The following is a 23,296-nucleotide window of genomic DNA, read 5'->3' on the forward strand; positions in this document are numbered from 1 at the left end:
TAGATGGTGGCCCATTAGGGCACCTTGGACCTACTAGGATGGTGGGTACTGCGTGGAGTGGCTGGGGAGAGCGGCCAGGTGTGACAACTCATAACGCCTAGGGCAGGTCCCGACAAGAGCGATACCGCTGATTCTCACTGGGATGGCTGACAGGAGTGATGTTGTGGGTGGGGGGGTAAAAGCAGATACGCAAAACGATATTTCAGCCATGGTCCCTATGGGACGTGCACCGTGATGTTTTCCAATTGAACGAAGTATTATGCCGCCCGGCCTCCGGGATGCGGGCTGAATGGCTGTGTACGATTTGGATTTCTTATTGGATGGGGGGATATCACGAGTGAACTGGCTGACTAATTGTATCCTGTGGTTCATAACTCTGCAATAAAAATATATTTAATAATAAAAAAAAAAAATTGTGGATTGTGTCATCATTTATAAAGAATTTTTGTTTTTGCGCTTCATCACATGCTATGTTTAGGTTCGTCAAGTAATTGGAGGACGCTAGCGTGGGGTCCTGTTCGTCAGGGATATGGCTTTCCTGCATCATCTCTGTTAGATGAACAATGTTGATATGTTTCCAGGAGGAAGGAGACTTGAGAGGAGGATGTAGGAAGGGGTTTGGTGGGGTTGATTTCGATAGAGAAGCAGATCGCTGCGTGGTCTGTCCAGATCAAGGGGATTATTTGGGTAATGGCTATATGAGGGTTGTTGGTGAATAGACCATCTAAAGTGTGGCCTGCTTGGTGCGTGGGTGCTTTTATCATTTGCAGTAGGCCGGCAGCTGCTAAGTCGGTTGTTAGCTGCGTTGTATTCCGGGTCGTTGAGGGCTTCTAGGTGAAAATTAAAGTCACCTAGTATGGTGAAGTGTGGGGAGGCTGCGGCTGCTTCAATCATGTTGCCTATGTTGGCTAAAAACTTCGATCTTGACCCAGGAGGACGATAGATTAGCATACCCTTAAACAAAGTTTTGGCCGAGAGGCCTAAGGTGAAGAGAAAAGCCTCATACTCTGGGCAGTTTGATTGTGCCATTGTAAGTTTGAACTGGTGTTTATAGATTATTGCTATACCTCCACCTTTTTTTTAAAAAAATTTTTGGAAAGCCTTTATTAGAGGTAAAGTCAGTTACAATCGATACAAAGCAGAACATCATAATCAGCCATCGGAACAGGTTTAAACAAAGCAAGCAATTAGACCATGGCAGTGCAAGTCTCCGTCCCACAGATGTTCAGTTGCAACCCGGGAGAGCAAGTTCGTCGGAAACAACAGGATCAATGAAGGTTTAATTTTAAATTAAGTATAAAGGGCAGGATCTGTGGCAGTATATGTAGATCAAAGCAAATCAGGGGAAGCTCAAGGGGCAGGATATTCGTAGTCCGGGAGAGCTGCCAGTGGGGCGCAGTGGTGTCACTCGGTACCAGGATAGCCGTAAAGCAGCAGTCCGCCCCCCAAGCAAGATCCTAATTGCCTTAGCAAAGCAGTCTGAATCCCCCTTACTAATCGAAAGAAGGCAAATGTGCAGAGAACTACCACCATAAAGATCTTGAAAAAAGGAGAAAATAGAAGTAGCCAGAGGCAAAAGAATAAGAAGGCCATAGAACAAAGAAAAATAAGAACACAATAACCCCCATCCCCCCACCCTGCACCCCTGCATGTGGCCATGGCCTACCCCCCAGCAGCGTGCCTGTCGCCCATTATGAACCCGACATATAGACAAGAGAATAAGAGAAATAAGGAGATAAAAAAGGAAAAGAAACCAACAGCCCACGATAGGGAAGGAAACATGGGGGAGACTCCCGGTGCGGGAACCCCAACCTCCCCCCCCCCCCTTCACCCACCTTTAAATCGATCAGGGAGCAAATTACAATATTGGGAGCACCAGCTTAAACAGGATGTATCAATCGTTACGTAGTCCAAGTCCCACGGGGGGGCATAATGCACCCCCAGCCGCAGAAGCGGCGCCCTAGGCACAACCGACTCTCACAGGTCAACAGGATCAATGATGCAGGTCCCGCCCGTCCCAAAATGCGGGACCGGGGTAGACATCCCAACGTGAAACAGTCACGGCAGTCCAGGAGTAACCAAAACCACTCTAAAGTCTCGTAGATCAATCAGCCACCAACGATCGTAGTCCACTGAGTTCGCCATCCTGTAGCCGAGACACCAGTAGCCTCTCCAGGGAGCAAGTACGAAGTGTCGCCAACAGTAAAGCATCTTCACACCGCATCACAGCCCTGCAAACACCCTTACCACAATGAAGGTGACGAGCAAAACTGGTGACGGCCACAGCGATCCATTGATTCAGTAATAATCCTAACTACATCCCGCCATCACCAGAATGTAGGTCCGAGGCCCCTCAGAGAGGTACAGTCTCCATCCAGACTTCCAGCACATCCAGCCTTCTCCACAAGGTATAATCCAGTGAATCGCCAATGTTCCAGCAAGCAGCGCCACGGCGCAGTACAGGCAGGCCTAGGAGTCTTCAGTCCCTTCCCAGTCAAGATGGCGAAGTGTCTGAGTATCAGCAATAGGCAACACAAAATGTCCGTCTCCCCGCCACTGAGTGTTGATTGCGGGCCCCCCAGCACGAAAAGGCACGTTAGAATCGTGCTCTCGCCAGCGCCCATGAGCTAGAGACAGAGCAGCAGTTCAATTTGCAGGCATGTGAAATGCTCCGGGTCAACAAGGAGCAATTCTCAAAGTCCGTCAGCAGTCAAAAAGTCTCTGGGGGGGGGGAAGTAGAGGGGGGGGGGAGAAGCAAGACGCACAGTAGAAATTGTGCAATGCACCTGGAAAGGGCTTCGGCGGTGTCGAGGGTATTTTCAGGGTCTCCGGCGGGAGACCGGCACCCCACTGGTCAATGTGGCCGTTGTTGCTTTGGCAGGCGGGTGTAGCAGAACGCAAGGTCCCGGTCTCCGGCATCTGCCAGGCCGCCCTGCGCCGGGAAGCATATCTCCGTCCCCGGAGTCAGAAATTACGCCGGAGTCGGACACCTCACCTCAACGTCCCTTCCGACGAACAAAGGCTCCGCGTTGTCTCGGATCAGGCGGTGAGGAGAGAAGGTCGGCGGAGCCGGGACTCGGTGCGGCCATCTTGGCCGCCGGCCCGGCTCCGCCCCCCCTCCACCCTTTTTTATAGGTCTGTCCAGTCTGCAGACAGTATAGTTGATTGGAGTGGCAGCTCTAAAGTCTGGGCCGGAGGATTCATCCCCCCCCATGTCTGTGATGAATAGAAGACCAAGTTTATAAGTATCGATCAGGTCGGCGATTTCCAGCTTGTGTTTGGGAAGTGATCTAGCATTTATTAGAGCTGCTAGTACTTGTTGTGGGACAGTCTTAGCGGGTTTGGGAATTTCCTTTATGCAAGTAGCACACTTGTGTGGGCCTAGGATGGGATTGGTATATCCGAAGTATGGTAGAGCATGAGGTAATTCTGCTAAGTGCCTGAGGTTCAGTAATTCTGCAGAGGTGTAAATAAGTCTCACCGTGTTAGGATCTGGTCGTGTGACAGGAGCGGCAGGGGGGTAGCCCTTAGCCCGTCCTCGGCGCGGACGAGCGCAGACAAGCTTGCCTTATGCGCGCCTTTGGCGCGCCCGCTGCGCTTCCGGTTACTGTACATGCTTTGTCACCAGCAAAGGTGACGTGGTGAGGGGGCGTGGTCAGCGTAGCTGGGTGTGTCCGCAGCTGGAGAAAGGCAGCGTTAGGCTTCTCCAGGCCCACAGCCGTGAGCATCTCGGCCTCCGCCTTCATGCGGGCCATCTCATCGTCCGCATGCTTCCCGAAGAGGGTCTCGCCGGAGAATGGCAGGTTGGCTACCCTCTGCTGTGCGTCCGGTTTCAGGGACGCAAGACGGAGCCATGCGTGACGTCGTTGGTTGACTCCATGGCAAACCCCATGGGCAGCCAACAGGGAAGAGTCCGCCGCAGCGCTGATAATCTGGTTTGCCACCAGCATCCCTTCATTCAGCACTTCCTGGAAGTCCTCACGCTTCTCGCAAGGTAAGTGCTCTGCAAATCGCTCGAGGGAGTCCCAGAGGGCGCGATCGTATCGGCCCAACAGCGCCGTGGCACTCGCAGCTTTCATGGAGGTAACGGATGTTCCACAGAGTTTCCTCCCTGCCGAATCCATCCATCTGGACTCCTTATCCCGGGGAACCGTGGATGACGGGGTGGTGGCATGTTTGTGGGCCGCCGTCACAATTACAGAGTCCGGAGGGGGTTCCGCTCTCAGAAAGGCCAGATCCGAATCGGGAGCCCGGTACTTTTTCAGCAACCTCGATGGAGCCGCCTTCGTCACCGCAGGGATGAGAAAAAGGGCCATAGCCGGTTCCTCCAGGCCCGGCACCAGAGGCAGGAGAGGACGAGACAGGTGTTTTTGATGCAATGTCTCAAAAATGACTGAAGTCTTAGGAGTAGGCACCGTCAAGGATATGCCCAACTTCGCAGCGCCCCTTAGAAGGACATCATGGAACGCCACCAGGTCATCAATCGGGGACACCCTCGTGTCCGGTGACTCCGACAAGGTAGGGAATAGTCCCTGGTACCAGAGGACCTTGTGTGGGAGCGAGATTCGCGCCTCCTATGGCAGCCTCTCGACCTCTTGGACAATCTGCGTCGCGATCTCTCCCTTCTCCCAGAGCGAGAGCGAGACCTGCCAGCCCGTGGCAGCTCCACCGGTTTCCGTGGTTGGGTCTTCCTTGGCTCCTCTCGGGGTTTAGGTTTTGGGGTCTCCTTAGGAGGCACAGGCAAAGACGGCAGCGAAGTGGACCTCGGCAGAGGAACCTTCGGCTGCGGGGCGGGCCCATGCGGAGGAACTGGTGGCAGTGGGTCGCCTGATGGAAGCAGAGGGTTGGGTGGAGGATCCTCTTTAGGAACAGGTGGAGGTGGCGTGTACACCTCTGAGTACACCGAGCCCGGTGACCCCTTAGGCAAAGGGGGCGGAGATCCAGCCCCTTCAGCAGGTGATCGCTTCCTCTTGCGCCCTCCACTAGAAGCAGTCTGACTTCTGGGACCAGAATCCCTCTTGCGCCGTTTTGGAGAGGCAGAACGACTCCTAGACGCCGACCTCTTTCTCGACGCCGAGCGTCGTTTTTCTGGCGTCGAACGCCGCCTCTGCGACGTCGACCTCCTCTTCCTTGACGTCGAACGCCGACCCCTCGACGTCGACCTCTTCCTCCGTGACATCGTACGCCGCCTCCGCGACGTCGAGCGTTCCTTCCTTGACGAAGGGCGTCGATTCCTCCGTCTTGACGCTCGACGTCGAGGAGCCCCTCGACGTCGACCGGTGCTTCGACGGCGACCGGCGGTATCGCCTCGACGGCAAGCGCCGATGCTTGTCACTTCGTCCCCGACGTCGATAGGAAGACCTTGACGTCGACGATGACGTCGACGGTGGCTTCGACTGCGACCTCTCCAGGCCCTTCGACGTCGAGCCGCCACGCCGTCTCGACCCAGAGCCCCGGGGAGAAGGGGAGCACACCGCCGTCATCCCTCTAAACGTCGTCGATGCAATCGACGTCGACAGAGACCGGGAGCTGGACTTCCTGCCCCTGGGGAGCCCCCCAGAGGCCTCAGCAGAGGCAGAGGGAACCTTCCCAGCCTGCCCAGACCAACCTGCAGACGCCTCTCCTCAAGGCCAGAAAGTCTGATCTTCATCCGGTCCCTCAGAGTCCGAGCAGTAAACTGCTGGCAGATGACACAGTCCTCAGGGACATGATCTTCAGGGAGGCAGACGATGCAGACATCATGGGGATCACTCCTCCCACATGCTGGACACTTATCAAAAAGGCCAGGGATTTTAGAGCTCTAAAACGCCTGAAACCGCACACAAAAGAGAAAGAGAACACCAAGAAAGAAAACTGAAACACTTAAAACACAAAAATGCCAAAATATCAAAAAAAAACCTTGAAACAAGGGAGTGCTCAATGCCAGGGTCCTGTAAGCAGGAGCCGGAAAAAAAGAACTGAAAGTAGAGGGACCTGCTATGCATTCTGGGATACTGGGAGAAGTTCTGGAAAGTTCTCTTAAAGGCACAGTATCCTATTTAAGCCACATAATGGCGGCCTATGGGGCTGGTCTGTCCATGCCTTCCTCTCTATCATTCCAGTGTCTTTTACTGGGGGAGGCAAGTTTCTCTATGGTAGAAACTGGGCAGGCTTATTAGGTGTGGTGCTTTTTTTGTGGAATTTCTAGTTGAAGTACTGGACAGTGTAGCCTGTGGATATAGGCTGCATTATTTGTCTTTAAATTCTCTCTTAAGTGTCTTTGCAGTTTCTGCATGTTTTGACAATTTAAGAGATTATTTTTGATTGACGGGGTCCACGCACATGGGCGGGACTATTCACTAGATTATGACTATACACAGAGATCCCTACTACAGAAGTAAAGCAGCTGGGGCACCATGATCATTTTGGATAAGGATATCCTCCCAACAGGAGCCACGGGTAGGGTCCACCAGAAATCGATTTGGCTTGTAAGTCCTCGGAGGGCTCGGTAGTGGTTGCCTTCCAGGAGGTCTCAGGGCTCATGGTAGAGTCTGACACCCAAGTAGCACGGGGCGTCCCCGATCCATGCCAGTGAGGCATCTCCCAGCTGAATTTCTGTGTTGAGTATTCGGGTGTAGGGAATAGAGGATTTCTCCCAGTTCACCTGTAACCCTGCAGCCATCTCGAAGTCTGTGAGCGTGGTGAGGTCTGCTGTGATGTCCCGGACATAAATTAGATCATCCGCATAGAGGGAGACGCAATGGGTGCGGCCTCCCAGCGGGATTCCCCAGTGTTAGCCCATCTCTCGAAGTCATGCTGCCAAAGGCTCCATGGCGATGGCAAATATGACGGGGGACAGGGGGCAACCCTGGAATGTGTCGCGCATGATTGGAATGGGGAGGAAATTAAGCGACCGATCCTAACCTGTGTGGTGATGTCAGTGTACAATAGCCGGGTGTACGCTATAAATTGGGGCCCTATGCCCACCATCAGGAGCACCTCAAATAAATATTGCCATGCCAGGGTGTCAAACGCCTTCTCGAGATCCAGTACAAGGCACGCCGCATGTGGGAACCAGCCCCGCACCACGTCCTGGATCTGGAACTGTTGACGTATATTTTGGGAGGTATTTCTCCCGGGGACAAATCCGCTCTGGTCCGTGTGTATCAGTCTGGGAAATACCTCGGTGAGTCTGTCTGCTAGGATCCTCCCTAGAATTTTGCAGTCTGTGGTCAAGAGGGTGATAGGGCGATTGGAGGCCCGGAGCAGGGGATCCCGATCGGGTTTGAGGAATGTTACCAGTATGTATTCCCACATAGATTGAGGGAGTAGCCCCATCTCTAACGCCTCATGAAAGACCGCGCTGAGCTGCAGGACCAGCTGCTGAGAGAATGTGGAGTATAATTCTACCGGGAAACGCTCCAGTCCCCGAGCCTGGTTTTTGGCCTGGCAACGAATGGCAGAACAGATCTCAGCTGTTATGAGTAAAGCGCCTAATGTCGTTCGCTCCTCTTCCGTGATTTGGGCTATGGTGCCTGTAGTTAGTATATTTCTAATATGTTCCCCCTGTTCTGGGTCAACTTCTTGTATAATATGGTGTAGTATTCGTGGAAGGCTGATAGAATGTCAGCTTGCTTGTAGACCACCACCCCAGCGGCATTGCAAATGCCGGTGATCATTTGCGTGTCCTGTCAAATGAGCCAAGCTAGCAAGGTGCTGGCGCAGTTCCCTTCGGTGTGTACTCTAGCGATGTATGTCCGAAAATTACTTCAGAGCCTGGCCTCGAGATCAGTACTCCAGGTCGTATCTACCTCAGCAGACCCAAATCTCTTGAAGTGTGGCCGAGGCACGGGTGGGCGCCATCTTGCCACTAAACCAGTGGTTCCCAAACTTTTTTGACCCGTGGCTCCCTTGACCTAATTGGCAGTTGGCCGTGGCCCCCCCATTTTTTTACCGGTGGACGAGGATGTAAGCATCTTGCACCATCTCTACATCGACTGTCTTGGTGTCAATGTTGTCCTCGATGTCGAGCGGCGACGTCACTTGGCCCCAGAGCCCTGGGACGATGGGGAGCAGATGGTGGTCATCCCTCTCGACGCCAAGGCCATCGACTGAGATCTGTGCCTTTTTCTGGCCTTATCTTCACTGGGGAGCCCCCCCCAGAGGCCGAAGCACAGGCAGAGGACAGTCTTTTCATGCCCAGACCCACCTTGGTCCTGGTGTCTCCTTACCTCCAGGCCTTGAGTCGAATTTTCTCCATGTCCCTCAGGGTCCTCTTGGCTAAAGGTTGGCAAATCTCACAATCTTCAGGGACATGAGATGATGGTAGGCAGAGGATACACACGGAGTCTGATTTAGCTTTCTTCCTAGAAAACTCAGGGCACTTGTCAAACAAAGCTGGCATATACGACAGAAAAACAGCCAAAACCCCCAGCAAAAAGAAGTCAGACTGCGAGTGAAACACTCACAACACAAGTGCAAAATAAATTGAAAAATACCCAAAAAGGGAGAGCTCAATACTCCAGGCTCCTGCTAGCAGGAGCCGGAAAAAAGAACTGAAAGTAAAAGGACTCTGGCTGTGCATTCTGGGATACAGTGTCTCTGGAAAGTTCCTTAAAGGAACGGTATCCCTTTTCAAGACACATAATGGCAGCCTATGGGGGCTTGTCTGTCCTTCCCTTCCTCTCCATCATTCCAAGGATTTTGTGAAGGGGAAGTTTCTCTGGGAGTTAAACTTGGCAGACTGTGGTAAATGTGATATTGGTATTATATCCTTTGCATTTCTAGTTGAAGTACTGGACAGTGTAGCCTTGTAGGTATAGGCTGCATTATTTGTCTTTAATTTTCTCTTAAGTGTCTATGCAGGACTGCACTAAAGACAGTTTAAGAGATTTTTGATTGCTTCGGGGTCCACGCACATGGGCAGGACTATTCACTAGATTAGGAGTATACACAGAGATCCCCTACTACAGAAGTTTAGCTTACACAATCTCACCGTATGGATAGATAAATGCAAATTCAAGAAATCCTCGATTGATTACCTGGGACACACCATTTCTGGTAAGGGGATTGAACCAAAGTGATTTAGTTAGATCTATAGAAAATTTAGCATCACCTAAGAACAAAGAGGACCTCATGAAATTCGTGGGGATGGCTGAATATTATAGTAAGTTTGTAAAAAAAATTGCTGAAAAGTGTGTTCATATGCGTACCCTTTGTAAAGTGGTAGAGTTTCTATGGAGTAAAGAATGTGGGGGAGAGTTTGTCAAGATTAAAGAGTATTTGAAAGAGACACCTAGATTAAGGAGCTTTGATCCTGCAGCAAAATCAGTTTTAGTTACGGATGCAAGTATGAGAGGATTGGGTGCTGTGCTACACGCGTGTGAAGGTAAAACGGAGGTCATTCTTTTTCTGTCTAGGAGTCTTAGGGGAGCTAAATCTCGCTATTCAGTGATAGAAAAGGAGGCGTTAGCCGTACATTGGGCCATGAAAAAGTTACAGAATTTCTTGTGGAGGTATCAAATTTGTGGTTCATACTGATCACAAACCCTTGGTTGAAGTGTTCAATAAGCCAAGCTAAGATGCCATGCAAAATGTAACCGGTCCTGCGAGCATAAGAGGGAAAGATGACAAATCAAGAGGTGGAAGAGAAGTACACAAGGGAGACTGCTATAAAACATGTACTCGTGGAGTGTTTGAGCGAGAAAAAAAATCTGCTCCATAAAAATGAGTACGGGTAGGACACAAATAAACAGGCTGTCAAGTAGGGGAGGGACAAAAGCAAAAAAAGTGGCAACGCACTGAATAAGAAGCATGCAAATGAAGTCAACAAGTGGTAAGCAATGGGTGGTCGAGCAGGATTTCAGCTCAGACTATAGGACTTTTGCAACCAGACAGCTGGTGTTAAATAATAGGATTCGCCTAAAAGTGTTTGCTGTAGGGCAAAACAAGTTTAAAAATAGGTTGAGCCTATACAATGCATTAGGTGACAGTATTAAATGATTGCAGTGTCCTATATGGATCTACGATACTCCATGTGCATTCCGGTAGAGGCGAAAGGAGGCATCCAAACAAAAGATAAATACTCTTTAAGGGGGATGCAAAATGCAATTGATAATGTTAAGTCAATGGCAGAAGTGGGCTGAACCAAAAAACGTTTTATTAGTGGTTCTTAACACGTGGTCCAGGGTTACCAGGGGATCCGCAACGCCTACTCAGGATCATCTGTGACTGCACAGAAAATTAACAGATTAATAGTGTATAAATAAAGCAAAATGTGAAAGTGAAAATTTTTAAATGGCTGTAAATGAGGAATTTATTATTGGCGGATAAAAATACTATTGGTATAATCAATTTGTGGAATAAGTGCAGGTGAATCAAACAGACTATAGTATGGATTATGTGTGGCAGTGAGCAAATGTAGATTTTTTTATATCTACATGTGAATTACATAAAATGTCAATTTGAATTTTTTTAATGAATGCTTGTCTGCCCATTTGTGCATTTATTTGCGGTAAATCAACAACAAAAATGCTTAGTCCAGGGTCCATGGATTCCATTGACGAATCAGTGGGGACCCACAGAAGTCAATGGGTTAAGACCACTGCCTTATAATAAGTATACATCCACAAAAAAATTCCCATGGCACGTCAAAACTTCAAATGGGGGGGGGGGGCTGAAGGGGTCAAAGCTACATACTACCCCAGTGTGTTATTCCTCCAACTGCCACACACTGGTTTCTTGTTTAGCTGTGAAGATGCAATGAAGGCGGCTAGAAGCAAGGATAAACAAACAAAACTCTACACCTATGCTTGCGGGTCAACTACAATGGAAGCAAGGCACCCCAAGTAATCAGACATTTGTTATTTGAAGAAACTGCCACAACAACACTTATTATTTTGAAGCAAAAACTTAGTAATGATCAGAATTCACAGCTCAAACTTCAAATGTTTTTTTTAAGTGACAGTAAGCATATCAAAAAGATAAAAGTTTTATTTATAAACATTGAAACTCACACTGCTCACATTTAAATTAAGAATATATTACAGCAGACAAAACAGAAGGACAGAGGAGAGGACAGAATCAGTGCAAGTAGGACCAGCATCACTCAAGTCAGGAATCCCGGCTCTTCTGCTGCTTCGCATACTGTTCATGCAGGTGCTTCTTGTAAGCTGAATATAGAAAATAAGATTTCAGTCAGTGAAATGAGAACAAAAAAATTGATACATTAGTTCTGCAGGGTGGTTACTTTGGACACCTACTAGGCAGACACTAAGAATTACAAAGGGGAATCTTCGAGGAGCTCCCATTGAAGATTCCTTCAGCTATGATTTTTTTTTAAATGTGCGGAGGTATGAAGACAGATGGAGAATTAAGGTGTCGTTTTAAGGGGTGGTCAAAAGCTCCTTCGGAAATTGAACAATTCCTCCCCCGATTCTCAGCAATGATTTTGTTTGGAGAGAAAAAAACGCAAGCACTAACCTCCATTTCAGTCCGTGCCAAATTAGGTAAATCAGTTTAAAAAAACAAAAAAAAATTGTCAACATACAGAAGGCCTGTAAAAACGTTGATTAAAGAACATTCTGGTAGGGAAGTATGGAACATAATGCGAAATATTAAGTTAAAGGGTGCCACAGAAGTGAGCACTACTGGAGAGGAGTTGGTTAAGGGCTGACACTGCTACTCTGCTTGGAGTGATTAATTTGTGCAATAGACTCCATTGTGTAGTTCTTATAATGCAGCCTATGTAATCAGAAGGCATCTCACAAAACTCCCACAGAGAACTGGGCAATACAGCACCAGTTCTCCCGAGAGCTTCATTGACAAGGTAGTGGGACTCAAAGCGGACATTTTGATCACTGTGAAGACTAGTATTTCTGCAAAGAACTCCTCACCACCCCCTCCCCCTATGTAAACCCAAGATCATTTCGATGCCCTCCTGGAGGGACGGTGTAACCACAAACTTAACCCTACCGGATGACAGGTCAATACTAAAGTAACAATCCTCTATGAACATGCTTCACTTTATCTTCAGGACTGCCAAAAAAACATGGGGGAGTGGGGGGGAAACTACTTTCGCCAAAGCCAATTACCAACACAGAGCTAGTCTTCATTCCAGTGGACTTTCTACTCGGGGCAAAATACAACTTGTGTAGTGCTCGCCACAATCTTAATGCTCTAGTTTTCAGACTCTTTTCCCAACAAAGGAGTGAAGAGTAAGTTACTTTTATAACTCGGGTAGATACTCCCATCTACCTACAGAAACTTCACTTCTTGGATTTCATCCAGTCGCTGGACTGGAAAACAATTTGACATAGCTTTTCTGTGTCAGTTGGTGGTGCCTCAGATCCAACATAATCCAAGTACCTCCCCATTTGGGAGGTCAGAGCCATGAACGGTAGCACTCTTTTCCACATCCTAAGAGGTGGATATGAAATTGAAGGAAGGGACAATTACATCGCAGAAGACCAACTTGGATGCTTATTATGTAAACAATACTTGTTTGGGGGGGAGGAGGTAGGGGCAGTGAGGAATCATGAAGCTAGATTATACCAAGGGGACAGAAAAAAAACAAAAAAGCAACCAGTACATATAAACCTTACACCAACGCAACTCCACATGCCAAACCATGCTTCATACAACAGAAAGAAAAGGTTAACTGACCTACAGCTGCACCACACCGCCAGCCCAATGCCAGCTCTCTCCAGCAGAGGTTAGTATACCATCTCAAAACGGACATCCCTTGTGAGAAAAACAGCTAAAACTCCTCAGAGGGATTCGGAAAGAACCCTTCTGACTCAAAGGCATGAGTGCAGTAGTTGTGCTTAGAGTAGAAAAAGACCTCCACGCAGACCTAGTCCGATTAGAACTTCATGAATGCAGTCACCTATTTTGACCTACTGCCTAAGCAGGAATTGAATGTGGTCAGACCAGGGAAGCCATAGGAGACTTGACAAATTGCTGCTTTTGACCACAATTCCTCGAGCAATGTAGGCAGAAGCAGCAGGACATGACAACGGAAGCACTGATGATGCCACCAAAGATGCAGACATGTAAACGGTTTAGGTATTCATGTTATCCAGAGTCTCTTTATTGAAGATGGTAATACCACCAATTGGGCATATGCATATCGTCTAGCAGCATTATCAAAAGCTAGAAGTGAAAACCATCAAAAGTGACACACAACATAGGCCAAAGCATCTCTCTGAAGGCCCAATGAGCTCAATAAAGCAGATCTATAGAGGGCCCCAGAACTTTGGCTATAGCATCATGTACAGAAAAATCCAGCAAGCCCACAAACCAACAGCAAGTGGCATTTCAAATGATCAGACAAATGAGAACCACCACCGAGTGAGAAGACCTCTCCCTGATACTAGTGTCGGGAACTTGATCCGAAGCAACAAGGGGAGAGGATGTAGCCTTACGGCTAGAGCAGTCTACCTCGAAGCTGGGGAACTGGGCTCAAGTCTCGGAAACGACGCTTAATATCCTGTGTTTCTGGGCAAATCACTTAATCTCCCTGTGCCTAATAACTGGTGCTCACGTAAAGTGCTCCGATATCTTCAGGTCTAGTTTGCGCTATATAAAACTATACACAAAAAAAATTAACATTGAACGCTATAGCCCAGATGTTCAAGATACTTCTACCTAACCTACTACACAGATGTCAAAGGTGAACCGACGAACATGACCATTGAAAGTGGATCTACAATCCAGACTACGAGGCAACATGCTGCATGAAACCAAAGACTTCCACAATAAGAGTTCTTCTTGGTGACATTGTCCATAATGACAGTTTCCTATGGATCAATTTTTGGAACACAGCAGAACTCAGACCCGCTTTTAACTGCATCTTAAATAGAGTGCTGATGTCACCAGGTCATGGGGAACAGGAAAGAAACCAGAAAGCCCGTGAAAGTCTGAACTGGTGCGTGTGGCCAGCCCTCACCAGAAAAGAGGGAAACATGCATCTCAGTACCAGAGGAAAGAGTGTGGTAGATTGGTAAGGTTAGGCATTTTTATTAACTGCACAATTTCAGGGGTAATAGAGCCATATACAAAGTGATTGTTAGTGAGAATGTATTCTGCCTCCGATTTGCATTTAAATCACACCCCGCGAGAATTCTTAAAGACCCAGTTAACTTTTGAATGCAAGAGTTGACACTAGAAGCGAGGTGGCAAAATACACCCTCAAACTTTGCGTAGAATCCAGAGGTGCCAAGCGTTTAACTTAACAGAAGGGAGACTATTACAACTGTGCCAATTTTTCTTCAGCCCAAACAAAAACTAAAAAATAGTGGTGTAATCTTTGATACAATCAGTATGCGGCAGCTCACGGAAATGTAGGAGTATGCGAGTCGTGCAACTAAGTCTTCCCTCTGCCAGAAGATAACTGCATCTTTGTGGCAGGTGACAGTTATTACACTTCAGTAATGGCACAAGCAAGCTACAAGTGTTGTAATGTAAAATTAAGGAATTGTCAGTCTGTAGCATTAACTTTCCATCCATCACTTTGCTATTAAGAACCGGAGTGCAGATATCACCTTTCAGGCAAGTCAGTAAAGACTACCGTTTTATTTTCGACCATAGGCTATGCCTGCTCCTAGCCAAATCCCACAGTGCATATACGGAGAAGGCTGTATATCAGCAACTGAAATTATTATTGTGTTTTTTTATTTAAAGAAAAGTCCATGGACATACCTGGTTGATTCTGCCAGAGCTCTGCTGCCTGTGGGTTCAGAGGGCTCTCGTTATTGGGTTCTGAAAGGGGGCAAAATTAGCCAGTTATTAAATGGATAATAGAAATATTGTTTTAATTCAATGCAAGTTTGATTTATATAGGTCACCTTACAGCCATTCAAGCCAAGAACAAAAACAGTCACACAAATGTGTAATTTCATAGCAGTGTAGCAGAAGACAAATGTTACAACCAAAATGTAGATTCTAAAGTATTTATGCTCTAAAATGCATCACAATCTTAGTAGTTTCTGTAAGGCCAAACATAATACAAAGGGCCCTTAAATGCATGCAATAGACTTTGCTGGTAGAGGGATAGCTAGTTTAATATAATTTACAAAATACCCTTTAAATCAAATTATAAATAAGCTGTTTTATGCAATAGTTTTTTTACTACATACACTTGAGGTATGCTGTATTTGCACATGACAAGTAACACAATCATACATTACTCCACAGACAACCATCGTCACCTGGCCAGAATACATTGCTTCCCTTTAAAATATAAATTATCTACACCTGCCCTGTCGGTCAAGTTCATTTTAAACTAGACTTGCAACTGACAACTAACCGTACACTCCCAAAACTTCTTGACAATCCAGAACTGGAATTTCAAAATAAACTGCAAGAAAAGGTGCTTGTGGACAATCAGATCCAGAGAGCCGATACAAATCACACGTCTGCCAGTCTGAAGACATTTTATCATGCTCTATTTTTCTACACCCTACTAGTAGGTGGCACAACAAGAAACTTTAGCCTGCAAAACAGCATGTGGTGGGTAACAAAGTTTAAGCCACTGACTTCAATTGGGACTTGCAGCTTTGGAGGCTGCCAGCACAGCAGTATAACTTGTCGAGACTTAGCCGATAGTGAACTTTTACCAAATTTGGTAGTGAACAGGCCTCAAGCTTACAAGGCAACAGGTAATGTGATTAATTAAAATCACAATTCTGTACGAGAGATTTATTGCTAGTTTTCTACATTAACCACCACCAGACAACTACACCAAAAAGGTGTTTGAAGTTGTAACCACGGCACAAGTCCTAAAAATAGTAAGGGGGAGAGGAAATCGGACGATGACTAACCATGTTAGGCATTATCCAAGTGACATCATGGCGTTTGACATCACAAGTAGAGGCATCAGATCCCAAGACCTCACAGATGTTTAGCATGTGTATCACAAGTACATTTTAGCATGTTTAAATATTTAACAAACTAAATGTTGCATACGGGTGCGGGCCTCAACTTTATTATTTGAACCATTGCCACAAAAATACTTTACGTTGACAAATCACATGTGTAAATCAATTTATAAATTCTGTGCAAAGAGCTCAGGCAAACTGAATTTGGGATGAGCAGCACTATAAAAGAACAAACAATAGTGGCATTCAAATTGTTCTTTTTGAAAATAGTGATACAGACCTACACATCTGACATTTACAGCACATGTATGTCTCATACTGCACTGGACAAAGTCAAAACCATGCCTCTCAAGTACCCATGAAGTAAGCTGTTTGCCTTTGTTTTCCTTCCATTGCATTAGCATGTAGGTGTGAGGGTCAAAATAGATCCCGGCCAAGATACTCTGAACAAACAAGCATTGGCATAGCCAATAGGTCTCGCCTTTGGGACCTTATAAGTGTTTAGCCATGCAGCACATTATCCTGGGTGGTTCAATTCCTGAATATGTGTACGGTTATATCAGGCTTACATTGGATCGTCTGGCAGCACACGGCATTGGGAGTAATGTCTGGTAGCTTGCAGTGATGTAGGGTCAGTGATGAGAAGCTTGAAGTGGGGTACTTGTGGAAGCTTGCTGCAATGGGTGCAGTGTCCGGGAGCTTGAACTGGTGTAGGGACAGCTGAGGGAAGCTTGCAGACTCCGAACTGAGCTCCTTTAACCAGTGCTTTAACTGTTGAGTAGATGTACTGCTATGTTCAGTTATGTTTGTATGTGCAAATATATATGCCCTTCCCAACATTCTTATGTAAGGCACTAACACCCCAAGAGGCTTATGTCTGTACTTCAAAAGAAATGGATGAACTGACATGGCATTGAATAAATAGAAAAAATAAACATTAATTCATAAGGTACGGCAAGAAAGGGTGCCTGCAATAGCGAGACACGGGATGTCTTCAATGGTCCATTAAGGAAGGCCTGATAGAGGGCACAGCTGATACATGCCCGCGAGATGTGCGCACGCGTGAGGGGGAGCATGAGGTGAGCTTGAGAGTGGTGCATGCGTGCGCAGTCTGCTCATTTTCAAGCACTGCACTTGTGGCGCACCCCTGCTTGCTATAGCAAGCTGGATGTCGCCACAAACATGAATGTGTGCTTCCAAAAAGAGCAGAGACTGATGGCTATAGGTCCTCCTATGCAGCACATGCGCGCTGCGTTGGCGAGACCTAAATAGGAGGCCTGATGATGCTTCAATTAGTCTTTTGTTTTGGGACCAGCTGGATTTTAAAACAAAGCCCCCTCAAGTGCACATTACGGTTCGGTAGCAAAAGCAGACAATGAGCAGGAGCTGCTAAATGTGTCCCGGTGCCTGAAATTTACAGCAGGCAGCTTCAGCATATTTCAGCTGAGCTCAACTTGCTGGCCGAGTGGACAGTGTCCACCTTGTGAAAATAGTGGGTGGATGCCATTTACCAGTGTACCCTCGATTTGTGAATTAGTTCTAATGCCAGTTACAAAAAGATAAGGAGAAAGTTCTTAAGATGGGTGGAGTTGTGAACAGTCCACAATACCGTAGATATTTCCCCAGGGCTTAATTTGTAAAATATTATGCGCCAGGGCTCTTACCAGGAGGCCACTGCAGCTTCCACCACCTATCGCCCATCAACGCTGCCAAAACTATTAGCCATCTCTTTTGCATGTAAATGCGACAGTTCAGATTATTCCAGGTCCCCGAAGCTAAAGGAATGGCCGGGGCAGAAGGTATTAGCAATTTTATTGTATATATTATTCCTAAACAACGGCTGTTCTGCTCATCTCTGAATTAGCAGAACAGCGCCACCAAATGGTAGACTATTCTAAGTAAGGTGTTGACCATTAGGTGCCGAGCACCAGCTCAAATTAAGCACTGATGTTCCCGCTGATGAAACAGAAAAGTTCTCAGGTTGCAGAGAGCAACACTGGCATCAAGTGAGGCGCCGTTTTGTTTGCAGTTTTACACAGCACAAAATTGACCAAAGGTACTTCACTGGAGACAGACTACGTAAAATTGCTTATATTAACAATGGCCAGTTCATAAAATTCACCTACATTTTAATATATTGGCGACTTTTCAGCAATTCACACTATTTTCTGCATACTGATTGGAAGTGGTTTCTGCTAGGCGTTCCCAGAAATACCAATACCACATGATTTCTATCCACATATTTCCACACCATGCCACATAACTCCATTACACAAATAGACTCCAAAACAGACAATTCTACCACACATAATTCCACAACTAACAAGTCCAATCAAAACCACATAATTCCACTCCACATACATCCACTCCAAAACACAGGGGTAAAAGACATTGAAATTTGAATCGACCACACCTCTAACAAATGCGAGACCTATTGCATTGCAAATGCTTGTTCATCTTACCCCCAAGCAGGCTCTGGAGAGATAGCAGAATTGTCCGGACATCGTACAGCGCCGACCACTTGTCCTTCAGGATGTCGAGGCAGATGTTACCCAGGCCGTCAACATTGGGGTGGTAACAAGGGGTGATGAATTTGACGGTAGGGGCATTGTACGGATATCCACTCGGAAACTCCAAGGAAAGCTTGTACCTCAGGCCTTCGTAAACCTAAAAGTACCAGAAGAGGAGGGTAATTAACGACCAAGTACCACTCAGTCCCCTGGCAACTATCGATAGCAGAGAAAGCATCTGCAACTTACTGTCCCTCCGGCGCCATGAATTGTGCCAATCCACTTGAAGAGGTTGTCAGATTCTGGGAACGCAGAAACCCCCTTGTCACCAGACATCTTTAAAAAGGAAGATAAAAAAATGATTAAAACCCGTCTACTTCTCTCGCTTCGATACCTATTGCCAAGAAATCGGCACTTGGGTGATAAAACAAGGAAAAACAAAAACAAAAACAAAAAAAACACACCCTCGTAATACAGAGGGCGTCGACTGGTGAAAATGTTTTAAGACTTAGCTCTATACACCGTGTTATGTTATTTATCATGCTCGCCAAGGCGGCCAGCATAAGGAAGAGACACCACACCCAGACATGGACTATGCCAAATTGACAAATCACTGACAGCTGCAGCAAACTTCCCTGTCCAACACTCACCATTAGAGTCATCAGCTCGTGCTGTAACCTGTAAAAGCAAAGGAGATATTTATATCACAGTAAAAGGACTAGATAGTGGTCTGAGGCGCTCCATCCAATTGGGATGGAGTGGATACGAGAGACTATAGAACAGTCACCAAATACTCCGTGTCCAGCTCTCATCCCTAGAGAGTACCAATAGTTAACTGCAAGTATGAAGAAAAGTTAAGGCAGAAAGCGAGATTAGAAATAGTTCTGCAGAAAATGCCAAACTTTGTACAGGAGTGAATGTTTGTTCTCCACATACTGGCAGAAATAAAGTCATTTATTACGCTATTGAAATACGCCACCTACGAAACAACCCAATTTCGCCTCAACTTCCATAAACCAACCTAAAGTCTAAATCTATTGCACACCATGACCCATTGCTAGGGTGGTCTCTGAATTACCCGGTGCCACGTAGTCATTCTGCGTCTGTGCTTCACTTTAAATGACAGGGGGGCAGAACAATCCCACAGCTACATGACTGAGTAACTCCAGCAGGGCAGCATACTCAAACACTTAATCAAGCTGCCTAGGCCCGCCCCACACCAACCACCTCAGGGGAGTAACCGTTGTCATAAGTGAATACTTCAAAGAGTGAGCCTGTGCTGCTAGCTGCCCCTGCAACTCCTTGTACTTGGTCCTAGGCACTGTTACTTACTCCTTGTTACAGGCTGTCGCTGTCTGAAAAAAACTGGCAGAAATAAAGGCTCCAAAAATCTGTAGTACCTCTGTTCAGGATGTGTTTAGAATTACGTTTTACGACTGCCCTTAAATTAATGCCAGAAACAAATCTTTAACTCTCAAAAAGCCCCTCTACTACCCCGCCCCAAATAAAAAAATACTGAGAAATTAATACAAGGTGTCTCTTCTCTAGTACTTGCCGAGTATCTACACCTCGGCTGAGATTTCCCACCGCCCTCTCAAATGGTCAAAGACCAAACACCTTACCTACGACCTCCAGCCCCCTCTTTGGGGTTTCTTGACCTCCCTGGCAACTCTTGGTCAAACCTGCGTCGCAAATTTACGGTTTTAAAGCATCTCTCGTTCTCCGGTCCCTCATGTCCACTCAAACTCCGAAATCTTCCCAGAACTACATAACCAAAACTCACACCAACCCCTTCGCCACACAAAGTTATTTATTTATTGTAGTTTTATATAGCGCGACTTTACCCAAAAAGTGGTCAGTGCTTTACAAAAGAACCAGGAAAGTTTGAAAAGGTACACAAGATAAATTATACACGCTAACAAGTTACACCTACATAGTTAAAGACCCAGCGGCCGGCCAAAAACCGTAGACAAATATGTAAGATATAAAATATCCCCAGACATTGGTGTGTCATAGCCGACCCTTTACTTACAGCAAGCTCAACATAGCCCCCCTCCTTGCAGCCCTCAACACAGTCCCCACTTACAGGACCGTCACTCAGCCCACCAAAAACCATGGGCGAAAACTCCCACTGCTAACCCCCCACCTCCTTTTACCTTTTGCCGACGGAGCCCCTGCTCGCGGCGCTGGAGCCAGGCTCGGTTCCCTTGCGGGCGGTGGCGGAGTTGGCGACGTTGGCGGCAGCGGCGGGGTCCATGTTCTGGGAAGCCATGATTAGATATGAACTCACTAGAGCAGAGCAAATTCGGGTGGTTTGATCTCTGTGGTGTTTCTGTCTCCGAGACGCTCACTCCTCCTTAGCTATCTCCTCCTCTCCGAACTCCAGCTCCCGCCCCCGATTTGAATTGTTTGAATCATCCTCTTCTCGTCCAGTCAGACGCCACCAAACGCTTCCAGCGACCAATCAGAATTCAGTGCATTTTTTGGGTTCCATGGAGATCGACGTCGCTGTGTTTCTCAATCAGCGTTTTACACGGATTGGTTTATTTGCACTTTGTGAATCCATAATGATTGGTTGAATATCACTATCGCTCATGAGCACAAACCAGGCTAATTCGCTACGTATATAGATGGGCGGAACTAAAGGAATATAGAGAGTAAAGACAAACTAGCGAGAGACTAGTCTGTGATTCGTAATTTACAAGCTATCAACGCACGGACCTGCAGCATAATCAGCTGTGCGGAATACATTAAGGGAAAGAGGATTACATTTGCATTAATGAACTCCTTATAGCATGACTAGCTAAGACAACTTCTCCTTGATGCTTAGGGCTGACCCTAATCCAATTTTGTGGACCACTAGCCGGGCAGGTCAGAGATTTCGAGTAGGTCTAAAGTTACAGAATCCTGCAATAAAGTAAAAACATTGGCAACGCGAATGTGCCTGGTTTTATAATTGAATGTACCTTGTGATTCATTGTAGGACTTTGGAGAGGGTTGTATGAAATGGGGAGTAAATGAATACAGGGGGCGAGAGAAGTGCGGCCAGTCATGGTTGTGGTAATGAGGAGGCAGGAGATAGATTAGTTTGTGACTTTATTCACTAAGTGCTTCTCTCAGAATGCCAGTTGATGTTCCCTCGCTGCCCAGTGTGCCCTCAACATTATAAAACTCAGGGTGCGGCGGTCACCATGTGCACACTGGGCACAATATAACGATCTATTAACAGAACACTACATCTTTTCCGATTTTTCAAACAAAAGCTATATCATTACAATCTCTTTAAATCTGAGAGTGGAACAATAGTTCTTTTGCTCTGAACAGTACTTGGTTGCAATCCTAAGAGAAGACACTGTAGTAAAGATGACACACCGGTAAGTTGTAATCCAAGTAGGTTTATTCATATAAGTAGACAGGTAATCAATAACAAGTAAATACGTCATGTAAAGCAGTTTATAAGTTGACATCAACAGCCTCACCAGGAGCAGCCTGCTATCTGCTCAGCCCCTCTCTCCCACTGTCACTCCTCATCCAGTCACCCAGGCATTCTACTCAAGGTCCACTCACCAACATTCCATACAGAAGACATACACACAGGCTGAACAGCTAGGACAGAGAAACAGGGAATAAATCATCATGCAAGAATGCTACAGACACATTGGACACATTTTCCCTAGGAGCATGTGCAGTGCTTGTTCGACACGGTTCAATGTTGTTGGCATTTCCAGCTGATGCTAATGCATCATTCTGAACAGCATATCACTATCAAAGGAGAGAGAGAGGACTAGGTAGCTAGTCCGTATCCCTTAATATGTGAAATGAAATGAAATGAAATGAAATTTGATTTATAAAGCGCATGGCTGCCCATAAGCGTCCCAGCGCTAACAAAACAAAGAACAGGAACAAACTGAGGAGGGTACCATTGCTTAGAGGTTCTTGGGAAAAAGAAATGTTTTAAGGGACTTTCGAAACTTAAGATAACAGGGTTCGGTCCAGATCTGACTGGGGAGAGAATTCCAATTTTTTGCCGCATTTACCGTAAAACGACGCCACCCTGTGCGTGCCTTCCTCACTCTTGGAACTTTAGCTAGATTTCCGAAATCCAACCGGAGAGCCCGGGAAGATTTATAGGGGCAGATCAGGCTCCTAAGAGCCAGGGGTCCTTTGCCCTGAAGCACCTTATGGGTGATACATAGCGATTTGAACATAATTCTTTCGCGTATTGGCAGCCAGTGAAGGGCTCTCAAAGCTGGTCTGGCCGAAGATCTTCTTGAGGCCCCGGAGAGCATCCTAGCTGCTGCATTCTGCACCCGTTGAAGGATATTGGTGGTAGCTTCAGGTGCCGCTAAGAACAGGGCGTTACTATAATCCAGTCTGGATAATATTAATCCCTGGATCAGTAATTTCCTGGACTGGAAAGGCAGAAGAGGAAGAACTTTCTGTACTACTCGAAGCAGGCCAAAGCAAATGCCTGCGACTTTCTGTGCATGCGCCCTGAAGGTTAGGTCGGGCTCAAACCACACCCCCAACCTTTTGATTTTTTCTTTCGGTGAGGGCAGCTCACCCATACAGGGAGGCCAAGAGGCTTTAGGGAGGGATGTAAAATGATGGCCCAGGAGCATGATCTCCGTTTTTGCTCCATTAAGTTTGAGCCGCGAACTGGTCATCCAGGAGAATATTCCGGCAAGGCAGACCGAAAGATTGTCCAGACATCCCTCTTGTTGGGTTAGCGAGATGACTAATTGAGTATCGTCTGCGTAGGTGACTGTTTTGATCCCAAAGGGAGCCACCACCTCCTCCAGTGGGGCCATATATATGTTAAACAAAGTAGGGCTCAAAGAAGAGCCCTGAGGGACTCCACACTGGAGGGGGGTAGATTTAGACAGTGCACCGCTTTCCCAGATCCTAAATGATCGATTATTCAAAAAG

At 46.7% G+C, this 23,296-nt stretch overlaps 1 protein-coding gene across 1 annotated transcript; it reads right to left on the reverse strand.

The window, feature by feature from the left end:
- Nucleotides 1-10,953: 10,953 nt before the first annotated feature.
- UBE2C (ubiquitin conjugating enzyme E2 C) lies at nucleotides 10,954-20,759 on the reverse strand. The gene is made up of 6 exons (XM_086932581.1): nucleotides 20,524-20,759; nucleotides 19,018-19,045; nucleotides 18,617-18,703; nucleotides 18,320-18,524; nucleotides 14,680-14,739; nucleotides 10,954-11,150 (listed from the first exon to the last, which is right to left on the reverse strand). The coding sequence occupies exons 1-6, from the start codon at nucleotides 20,637-20,639 to the stop codon at nucleotides 11,092-11,094; spliced, it is 555 nt and encodes a 184-aa protein (XP_086788707.1). The 5' UTR covers nucleotides 20,640-20,759; the 3' UTR covers nucleotides 10,954-11,091.
- Nucleotides 20,760-23,296: the final 2,537 nt, after the last annotated feature.

Source organism: Lissotriton vulgaris, chromosome 7 (assembly GCF_964263255.1).
Source record: "Lissotriton vulgaris chromosome 7, aLisVul1.2, whole genome shotgun sequence".
Taxonomy (NCBI): domain Eukaryota; kingdom Metazoa; phylum Chordata; class Amphibia; order Caudata; family Salamandridae; genus Lissotriton; species Lissotriton vulgaris.

Bases quoted from the DNA above. Each gene is read 5' to 3' on its own strand.
- UBE2C (XM_086932581.1), bottom strand. From the start codon at position 20,639: ATGGCTTCCCAGAACATGGACCCCGCCGCTGCCGCCAACGTCGCCAAC. The intron at 19,046-20,523 runs GTAAAAGGAGGT...TTGCTTTTACAG, and splicing joins AGGGGCTCCGTCGGCAAAAG to GTTACAGCACGAGCTGATGA. The intron at 11,151-14,679 runs GTATGTCCATGG...TTCTATATTCAG, and splicing joins GCTCTGGCAGAATCAACCAG to CTTACAAGAAGCACCTGCAT.